The 11,327-nt window shown below is 42.9% G+C and overlaps 1 protein-coding gene across 2 annotated transcripts; it reads right to left on the bottom strand.

The window, feature by feature from the left end:
* Positions 1-3,346: 3,346 nt before the first annotated feature.
* On the bottom strand, positions 3,347-10,797 carry LOC102719682 (amino acid permease 3-like). Of its 2 annotated transcripts, none has more exons than XM_006656098.3 (6): positions 10,533-10,797; positions 5,352-5,585; positions 5,185-5,278; positions 4,831-5,048; positions 4,613-4,752; positions 3,347-4,372 (listed from the first exon to the last, which is right to left on the bottom strand). In XM_006656098.3, the coding sequence occupies exons 1-6, from the start codon at positions 10,636-10,638 to the stop codon at positions 3,716-3,718; spliced, it is 1,449 nt and encodes a 482-aa protein (XP_006656161.3). In that variant the 5' UTR covers positions 10,639-10,797; the 3' UTR covers positions 3,347-3,715. The 2 variants fall into 2 exon arrangements, with proteins under 2 accessions (XP_006656161.3, XP_015694346.2); XM_015838860.2 differs by lacking the exon at positions 10,533-10,797 and adding an exon at positions 9,274-9,468.
* Positions 10,798-11,327: the final 530 nt, after the last annotated feature.

The following is an 11,327-nucleotide window of genomic DNA, read 5'->3' as shown; positions in this document are numbered from 1 at the left end:
CGGGAGAGGGAATAGGAGAGGCCAGTGAATCGCCGTATATATAGACCATGCAGCTCGCTAGCTAGCTTAGCTTGCTACTCCTGGACTCCCCTGGCTATAAGTGGAAACCGGGGAATGTCTAAGGATTTGTCGCTCTTAAAAGTGATAATTAATCTATGTATATATATGACATGTGGATCCGGTCTGAACACATATATCATCGACACTAAGCTACGACAGCAAGTGATAAATAATTAAATGCCCCGTGTTAAGCCCAGAGCTTATACCTGAATAGACAATTTCCACCCTCAAGTAGCCTAATTAGTTGAGCATCATGTCAAAGTTCAAAACTTGAATCAGGGTGGGTAGGTTACACTATAAGCTCCTCCATAATCGTCCATACTTCATCTCCTCAGTGAAAGGATCATCCGTCGAGGCTAGGGGTAGGAATGGCCAAGGTCCATGGGTTCTTTCACAACCCTATTTAATTCTTTAAAAAATAGTTTAAAACTCTATACAATTTTATTTTAACCCGTTTTGAATCCGGCCCTTAAATTTTGTAAGCAAAATGATTAGTCCCATTATCACCCCTAATCGAGGATAGATTAAAGTGTGCTTCATGAAATTAACCTTGGAAGGTCTAAAGAGAACAACCTGTCTTTGGTAGAGCTTAAAGGCGTTCATAGAACTCAAGGATAACCTGATCCCCAACCGCCAATTTAGATATGCAATTCTTTTTCCTATGATATCAGGACTACTGGTGAAAGAAGGCAGAAATTGGCATGCATCAATGTGACCGAGATAAAAGACTCGAGATTGCAGTTGTGAAAGGTTTGTTACAGAGATGCCAAAACCAAGACGATGAAGCTTGAGTTTCATCCTCAACTAGTTCTGAACCAGCAAGGATCTAGCAATCTCAATCTGATGGAGAATCTCTTTAGTCATGCCATGCTATATTTTGATGTTCCCTACTTTCCTTTGCTTCCACCCCTCTCTCCCCCCGCTAACTTTTTTGAAGCTTAAGAAAGAATGACTCAACCGGGCAAGGAGTAATTTGCTATTTAGGCCACGAAACCGAGTGGCTTCGTTCAAATGGGCTCCAAACCGGGGGCTTCTCTAAAATGGTCTCGTATCCGGCTCCTCTCCGCTAAAATGGTCATCTCGAATTTTCGAAATCACAGAAATAAAATGTCAACTGGTCAACCAAATTTCGGACCAAAATACCCTTGAGAATCTCTCTCTTCTCCCGTGCGTGCGTGCGTGCTCGCTCGCTCTTGGTTCACTCCGTCCTGTGGCCGTGTGAGAGGAGGAGAGACGGCAGCATGGCTGGCGGCGACGGCGCGCCGCCGCCGGCAATCTCCCCGGCCGGCGACCCTCCTTCGGCGACCACCCACCTCCGCGCCCCCTCGTCGCCCAGCCTTCTCTATCGGCCGCCGCCGATGTGGGGGCTGGCCGGGCGACAACCATCGCCGGCGGCGATGCGCGCCACCGGCAACGCCCTCCCCGATGTGCTGCTCCATCCCCTCGCCATCAACCGCCGCCGTCCTCACATCCTTCCCGCCGCGGTGCCGCCGCCTATATTTTACCTAGGAGTAATTTTACCTATATTAATAGTGAACCCGTGTGGTCCTATATTTTACCTAGGAGTAATTTTTTAACTTTTCTGGGCTATCAAAACTCATTACATCTACTGGAAAAGTTAGATTATCTAAGAAATACAACAGATACATGCATCTACTGGGGTATTTAAGCATTTAATTCATATATGCATCTTGGATAGACGGAATAATTAACTTTTTGTCACTCTTAGAAATAGCACTAACATATTTGTCACTGGGCCCACATGTCATAGATACATGAGGCCCCACGTGTCATAGACAGCGGGTGACAAATATGTTAGATGTCATTTCTAAAAGTGACAAAAAGTTAAATGCCCCTAGATAGACATGAGAAGTTGCTCTCCGCCGCCTACTCATTTTATTTTTCGTAATGTAAGATCACAACATTCATCATCCAAGAATCACCTAAAACATCCCCATCAATGCCTTTGCTGAGGTTACAATTATTTTTATCTGCAGCTTCATTAATAAAATTACAAATTGTTTTATGTACTCCCAATTAGTTATAATCCGTCCATTACACAATGATTCGATGAATGACATTCTTCTTACCTAACAAGGTAATCGGGTAATATATCAAAAAAGGAAAAAAATTCGAATTCATAATCTTGCCTAACAAGTGTTGTTGGATATTAAGTAAGTATTTAATGCATTCCAATTTAAATTACTGCCACAAATCTTTCAGCCATTTTGAAAATAAAATTACTGCAAGATAAAATTAAATGTTTAGCATTATTTGTATGTACAAGTTAATGATAGTTTGAAACTATGTTCTCATACTGCATAATTTAAATTTGGAACTTAAATACTAAAAAATCATATTTCAATATGTCAAACTTATTTTGATTTTATTTGTTATGTCTAATTTTGAGATTTTAACAGTTGTTTATTTTTTTAAAAACTAACAGCCGTTTGCTTAGTAAGTACTACTATAGAAATTGTTTTACACATTCTTGGCATGCATAAATACTAATTACAGGGATAAATGATTTCCTTATATATTAATTTATTAGAGGAGGAGAATATATGTAATAGATAAAGCAATTAAAATATCGATGGCCAAAAATTTATCGTTGGGTCTAACATCTACGGGGGTAATATTGAGCACTCGAAAAAAGCTCATATAATTAAAATCCCCTTCAACCAACCAAGGACCAACACAGATAGCTTGAACATCCCGCATTTCCTGAGAAAAAAAAGAGAGAATCATATTATCATCATCCTGAGGATCATAAACCCAGATAAACCACCAATTGCGATCTCATCAATTTAAACTTCTCATGTGTCCACCTGGCTGGCCGGCCGGCCGTGGAGTGCTTCATCGTGAACTCAACTACTGACAGCACAATGCAATGGGTCATCTTTTGGTCATTTTCATTGTACTATGTTCGCTTCTGTTTTTCTTATAAATCAAAATTTAAATTTTTAACCTTAAATTTAGAGTTTATTTTAAGATTTTTTTACCAAATTTATTTTCTACAATTGACTTATAGATCGCCAAGAATATCTATATAAAAGTTTTATTCATAAATTATTTTTTTAAATACGTAGTTTGACTTTTTTTCATAAAAAAACCAAAAAATCATCCTCAAAAAATAATTTTATATGTTTTCTTAGCGATTTAAAAATAAAGGCTGAAAAATAAATTATGATAAAAAAAATCTCAAAATCAACTCCAAATTTAAGGTTGCAAATTATAATTTTGACTTATAAGCGTAAGAAAAATGAAAATACGGGGTATCAATTTATAGCAAAACATCGATCCTCAATCTCCACAATCATGTCACCCTGTTGTACATCACTTTTGGTTTCTCCAAAAAAGAAAGAAAGATGATCTTCATAACCAAACCCAAACCATTGTGAGGATGAAGAGCTGCTGCTTGTAATATCCCCTCTTGTAACACATACATTCATCTTTAATCTCTTATCCAATGCCCTGTGTCTGAAAGGGTTCAGAACAAGCCATGTTTGTTAAACTTGCCGATTCTTATATGAACACAAATCTTCTTCTTCTTCTTCTATACACATTGAGCAACAATCAAATGATCATGCTCCCTAACCCCCACCCTGTCGAATTTGTTGAGACCTACGAACAAGTAGCTGCACGCACTGGCCGATCACGACTTGGTCTTGAAGGGGACGTAATGCTTGAGCGACTCGCTGACGCCCTCGATGGAGGCGACGGCGGCGGCGAGCGACACCAGGAAGCAGAGGAGGCTGAGCGTCTGCAGCGCCACCCACCTCGGCGTGTACCGCTCGATCCGCCGCTGCCGGATGTACATCTCCACGGGGTAGTAGACGGTGAGCGGCCAGAAGCCGACGGCGCCGAGGAACCCCAGGATGTCGTTGAAGAAGGGCATGACGATGGCGAGCACCGTGCTGGCGACCACGAACGCCGTCCTCCACGTCAGCCGGAACATGTTGACGCTGAACCTGCAGGGCTTGCCGGCGGCGAGGACGGGGTGCTCTCGGGCGATGAAGTCGGAGCTGGGCCAGCGCCTGGCGGCGTAGGTCTCGACGGCGGAGAAGATGGGCTGGCAGAACACCTGGTAGGCGCCGACCAGGTGGATGACGATGCAGACGTTGGCGAAGTCGATCAGCCAGTAGGGCTCGTAGAAGCCGAAGCCGGTGAGCATGTTCCCCGGCGCCGCGTTGCCGAACGCCGCGTAGCCCAGGCAGCCGCACAGCATGTAGAACGCCGTCGTGGTCGACACGCCCAGCAGGGTCGCCCTTTTCATCGTCTTGTTCTCGGCCGGTGGCGACTTCACCGTGTCCTGCAATTTCAGCGTCGTTTTTTCAGTCTTTCACCAATCAATCAATTAACTGAAAAAACTTGCAAACTGAGGGCATGTTCTTCAGGCTCATCAGTTACTGAAACATCTTTACTGAAGACATGCTTTTCAGATTAAGTTACTGTGACAGCTTGCAAACAGCAAACTGACTAAGTGAGACATGTTTGTGAGTAGTGATTAAATATTGTCAAACTCTTAACTTTTCTTTGCCCCCAAACTTACCTGGATTTCTGTAAGAATCATGGAGTAGGAATACGCAAACGCTATATCACCAAGCGCTTGGAAAGCAAGCCAGATCTTCTGGGCAGAAGTAACATCAACTCCAACTTCAACACCAGTCAGAGTGGCCTTACCAGTAGGACCTATACAAACACAAGGCAGTGATGAGAAAACTGAAAGCAGAGACTAGAGTGGCGCTGTCTTGTGAAAAATTTCTTCACCTGATATTGTTCGAGCAAGCGAGAGGCCAACGGCGATGGTCGAGTAGGAGAAGGACATGACCGCGGCAAGGATGGAAAGCCATGAGAGGTCACTGAAGTTGGGCAGCTGGGAGAAGAAGATCTGGACGATCCCAAAGACGACCATGTACATGGTGTCGTAGACGCCGCAGTCGGCCTCGTGGCCTCTATTGTGAAAGCAGTTGGCCTTGTGCACAGCACTGTAGATCAAGTGTCACATCATCCAACCAAACTAACATCAAAAACAGGGGCATTTAGCCGTGAAAAAACATTGGAGAATTGCAGTGTGCCATTATGTTTTGTGAACGGATCCATTGTTGATTGTTCAGAACTTACGCTGCACTGATGGATGCTGTGATCGTGTATCCAATTGCAGTCCCAACCAGGTTGACATACTGGAAAATACCACAGGACCAGACTTGCCAGCCACCTGCATATGTAAGCACAGCATTTCCAGCATGTAAGTGCAGCTGATGTAGGCACAGGTTGGTGTTAGTACTTACCTAAGTAAGACCCGACGGCGTCCATGTAGGTGTAGTTGCGCTTGCCGGTGGCCGGATCGCCGGTGCGGTAGCAGTCGGCGAGAAGACCGGAGGTGTAGTACGTGATGAGCGCGAAGAGCATCAGGGTCACCGGCCCGACCACCCAGCCGAGCTGCGCCGTCGCCCAGGCGAGGGAGAGCACGCCGGAGCCGATGACAGCCGTGATGATGTGAGCGCTCGCTGTCCATACCGTTCCTGCTCAGAGAATTGCACAGATTTTCAGTTCTTCCACATTCTGAAAGTAACCATTTCCTTCATAATTATTTTTTTCGGATTTCAGTTCTTATGTCCTCGATATTTTTCTCAACCGTGGGCAAGGTCACTCCAATCAGTAACAGCAATAGCATGCATCATACTCCTAAGAGAAAAATGATTTGTAAATTGTAACCACATGGCCACATATGCATCCATGGTCTAAAGTATATGCGCCGTAGCCCCCCCCCCCCCCCCCCCCCACAATCAGTGTATGCATATGATTAATTAGTTTCCAAAGGATGGGACACATGCACACTTTGGGACAAAGTACAGGACCCATGTCCCATGCCGACTGAAACGGAATAGACATGTCATTTGACAACACAAGTCAATCACTCAACATACATAAAGGGCCTACACACATGTGAATATGTGATGAACACCGCAATTTGCGACCACCGGCATAGATACTATACTAGCTAGCAAAAACTATACTCCCATTTGAACAGGTCATAGTAGTCTAGTTTTACTCTATTCAAAAAGTATCGACGTTTTAGAAAGCGTTCGATAGAAGTTCTTTTCACTTCAAGCATTCAAAAAGGCCCAACTAAAACCATTCAGATAAACTGCATCATTGCACAATACGTGCCATGAAAAATTCTCTCTACACTGCTCTCTCCGTCTCAAAATAAACCATTTTTTTATTTTTTACCTTCAAATTTTAACTCTTCGTCTTATTCAAAAAAATTTTGTTATTGATATTTTTGTTTTTATTAGATGATAAATTATGAATAGTACTTTACATGTGACTATTTTTTTTCTAATTACCTGAAATTTTTTTAAATAATTTTTTCAAATAAGACATGATCAGAATTCATTTTTTTTGACAAAAAGAGTACCATTCTACTACCATAACTATGGCATACTGTATGTGTAGACTGTATTAGTTCTGAATTACCCGACTCCTACGGGTAGACCGGTGCATGCGTAGAGTCGTGCGCCAAAAGGTCAGAAATGGCAGGCCTACGGCGCATCAATCGACTATCGTCCTTGCATCGGTGACCTTATCCCAAAGACTAGGTAGCGCCGGGCATGGCAAGCCAGATGCTCGTAGTCAAAAGGTATGGCCATTTTCCTCTCCTCAGTCTGACCGGCTGCGCCCGTATCTCCCATTGAAAGAACCAAGGGGAGAAAACAAAGTCCAGTGTAAGTACACAAAATAATTAATTCCTCCTTATTTACTGCTCCCTCCGTTCCTCTATTTTAAAATAAATATATTTTTACGTTTTACCCTTTGTTCTAAAACAAAGATATCATTTTGGATAAGTTTTTATTATAATTTATTTTTAGCTTTGGCTTTTACATTAGCAAGAACATGTATATAAAAGTTCTATTCACATATTATTTTTTATTTGTAAATATATCGTTTAGATTTTCTCTGAAAAGACAAACAAACACCCCCAAAGGATAATTCTCCACCTATCATTTCAACCGATCACAATCGTTCTCCGTTTCATTTTGTCACTTATATAGCTACTTTCTTATTCTCACAACTAGCTCTAGAAATTATTATATTTTGGAAGAAAGTGAGGACATAGAACTCCTTTAAAACACCAATTGTTAGGAATGAAATAACATGCCCATTAGATTCCTATAGGATTTCAGAACACATAAAAGTTTTAAAACTATCTTTTGATTGATGCATACAAAGAAACACCTGAACTCAAGACAAAAGGAGAAGAAAATATTAGGTGATACCACGTACTTATTTTACTCCAAAATTCGTTTAAAATAGCCTATTCTATAGGAATTTTTGAAAAATTTAGTAGGAATAAATATTTTATTTCAAAGAGCTACAGGATTCAAATCCTCTATAATTCTTATATTTTTTCCTTTGTTTAAAAGGCAACAAGAGTTAATATCTTAATAACGGTTGACGCAGTAATTCTACATGATCTTTACCGAATCTCAACAAAGGTCATATTGCACTTTAGAGAACGACCTGCTTATTTTTTAAAAAAAATGAATCTATTGTTTTAACTTACTCCTCTACCTCCAGTTTTTAATAGATGATTCCATTAACCTTTTTACGACACGTTTGGTCATTTGTCTCAAGAAACAATTTATATAAATATGCAAAAATTATAAGGTACCTAAAATACATAATAAATCAAGGAATAACAAAATAAATAATAATTACGTAAATGGAATATCGGTCTTTGCTGAAGTTACGCACAATCATTACCAGGTTTTGAAGCATAAAAGGCTACAAATAAAAGTAGAAAAATATGATAAGGATGGAAAGCATATGTCTGAAGCGACCAAGTTATGTAGGACATGGAAAAGCACTTCGGTTGGTGCTGCGTAAAAGGTACGAGGACTGAGGACACAGATTCTGCACGATCGGAAACGGCCAGGAAGGCCATCCAAAGAGGGGCTTTCAGGCCGGGAATTATTCGCTCACAAGTTAGCAGCGTCGGTAGGCCTCAGGTTCCATTGATATGACCTCATTGAAGCGACTAACGCTAAGATAATTGATTTTGGCAGCCTAAGTTGGACCGCTCAACTAAGCATATTGCATATATATATCCATTTCGCGTCAAAAAGCTACGGTGATTTTTCGCAGCTCAAAGGAATCCAAACTCCAAAAAGCAGCTACGCTTTTCATCGGGTCAGAATTGCACGCGTAGAAAAAATTACGCTGGCGATTAACTAATCGGCCTCGCATACGTGCGTGTTCACACGCCCGCCCGCCGCACGTGCCACCGAGGGATGGGCGGTGCTGCGCACGTGGCGTCATCGGGGCCGTGCAGGCTCAGATCGAGTGGCTGACGCGCGTTGACCGTGGAGGACGCGGGCGGTTGACCATCACGCGACCCCTGCTGGCCGCCTTGGCTAGTCAGTGGCCTGGACCCTTGCCTCCGACAGCGCGCATGACGCGAAACGCACAGCAGAAAAAAGAAAATTTATAATCATGACATTATAATTTTATAAAGTTAAAAATATATTATTGGTATCTCAATGATACATAAGACTCATATAAATTGAGACATTATAGCATATCAACAATTTTACAAATTACAATGGTATCTTTACAATTTTCAAAAAAAAAAACAATGTTCATAGCGGTTTAGCCAACCGCACCAACCAAAACTTCCATTGGGGCTTTCCGGGAAAAGGCGGAAGAGACACAAAAGGCCAGGAGATGGACTGACGGAGCAACGCCGACGCACATGCATCCAAGGTCCGACGCGACGAGGGGCGAGGAGAGCACGGTTGCTGGATAGAACAGAAACCGAGGAGACGAGGACATACGACAAGGGTTCACGCAGTCATGGCTGCTGCTCACGCCTTCCCTTGAAATGCAGCAAAAAAAAAAATTATTCGTTTCGAGTTTTCTACCAAAAATCCATGCGTGCTCCGTGATCTGAACCTCCTTTTTGGGAGGATGATCCATTCGAGTCACCGTGGCTCTTTACTACTCTCCCAAATCGAGATCATTAAAGCGCATGCCCCCAAAATAGGAAGCGAAAACCACAACAAATTCAACAGATCCACCACGAAGAAACCACCCACCAACCAAACAAAAGCACAAACACAACAGCAAACCCGCACGCCAGCCATCGATGGCGGCGACGGCGGGCGAAGGAGGTTAACGCGGGATATACCGGTGCCCGTACGTACGTACCGGTTCGTCGCTGCTTGCCGTCGTCGTCGACGTCCTCCCCGCCGTCGCCGCCGCCGACATGGCGCGAGGGGTAGTACGCCCCGCCGCCGGCGACGTCGCTCCGCGCCACCATCTCCACGTCCTTCGTCATCTCGCCGGCCCCCGCGCCTCTCTCTGTCTCCCTCTCGGTGTAGGGGGGTGGAGGATGCGAGGAACGAGTGATTGGTAGCACAAGAGGCGAGCCGCGGCAGTGTATATATACAGCAAGGATGCGCTGGTCCCACTTTATTTATTTATTTATTGTTATTATTTTGTTTATTTGGGCAAATTATAATAGTATCAGTGAATGCACGCTTGAGTGTGGATACCACTGGAGTCTGGAGGTCAAATATATGGCTCTGAAAGCGGAATCATGGAGGGTCGGGAGATTTAGAAATTTTCATTTTTTTTGGGAGGATTCCCTTGCACGCGTTAGTAGTATTAGTACTATTTATTTTGTTGCTATACATCTGTCATATTCTGTTTTTGCCTTAAGCAGCGATAACTGCAAGCCTGCAGGATATCATATACGCTTAAATGTCGAGGATCCAGACGAATAAAAAAAATAGACCAATTGATTAATATTATCTTCGTTTTATACTGTAAGATAAGATTTTCTAGCCCTGTTTAAATTCATCAATTAATAAATGTATATAATTTATATATATGTCCAGATTCATTGGTATTTATATAAATCTAGGCAAAAGTCTAAAAAGTCTTATATTATAAAACGGAGGGAGTAGCAAACAAATAAAATTGAATATTATGTAAATTAGAGGATGTATGATAATGTGTTGTACATGTTACCTATTAATCAACGAGTAGTTCAAGGTAACTATTACCCCTTCCTTCTATAAAACTTACTCTTAGCCAGGAAAAAGGTTCAAATACTATCATTAATTCTCATGGATGATTATAGTGGCTCGATCGTAGGGAGGAATCGAGAGAGATGCCTGCCCGGATCGAGTTAATTCTCATGGGAATCTGCATCTGCTTTTAATTCCCCCGCAGTTCACGAAGCCTGACTGGCTGGCTGCGGTCCCCAACGATTTCGATTAATTCTCAGGTTTCACTCGCCATGGCGGCGAAGCAGATGCAGAATCTCAATCAATAACGTCGACTAGCAAGAGCAAACGAATTAACATGATAACACAAACAGATGCAGATCTTATTTCGCAACATCAACAAGGAGATCGAGGAGACCTCGACGCCATTAGAGTGGGAAGGGGACAGTACAGTACCTGTTCTCCTCTCCTTGCCGTCGTCGTCGACGTCGCCTTGGCTCCGGGGAAGGTAGACGTCCATGGCTCCACCGCCGCCGCCGTTGATATTATTCCCTCCTAACATGCCAAGGGCAGGCCGGCCTTGTCTCCTATCGACCTGGTGTGCGTCGTTCTCCCTAGGTCGCCGGCTAGTCACTCGGTTGGCGCCTCCGATGGCGGTGGGGAATGGTGGCGGTCGGGAGAAGGAACAAGAATGCGAGGTTTGGGAGTAGAGGATGCGAGGAACTAGTGATGGGTAGCACAAAGATGGGAGCCGCGCCTGTGAATATATACAACAACGGCACGCTCGCTGCTGCTGCTGCTGCAGCAGCAGCAGCAGCAGCAGTAATAATAATAATAATAATAATAATAGACAATTTATCAGAGCAATGAATGCACGCATGAGTGTGGATTTCACATCGTGGAAAATGCTGCACTGTATCAATTCTATTTTTATTTTTGTTCAGTAGTTCATTTTCTTCGAGAAAATACGGCCTGTTACTTATCCGTAACAGCTTAAAATACATCCCGTTTCAAATATGTCTGCTTGGAATGATCCGTTATGGATATAAGGTATCTGTCACGGTCGTAATTATGGACCATTGCAGATGATCTGTAACAGGATAAAATCATGACCCGTTACGGATGAATGATCCGTTATGGATATAAGGTATCTGTCACGGTCGTAATTATGGACCATTGCAGATGATCTGTAACAGGATAAAATCATGACCCGTTACGGATGAGAACGTATCGCTAACGGGTGTTGCAGGA

This window comes from Oryza brachyantha, chromosome 6 (assembly GCF_000231095.2).
Source record: "Oryza brachyantha chromosome 6, ObraRS2, whole genome shotgun sequence".
NCBI lineage: Eukaryota > Viridiplantae > Streptophyta > Magnoliopsida > Poales > Poaceae > Oryza > Oryza brachyantha.
This window is presented reverse-complemented; position numbering and strand designations above follow the sequence as displayed.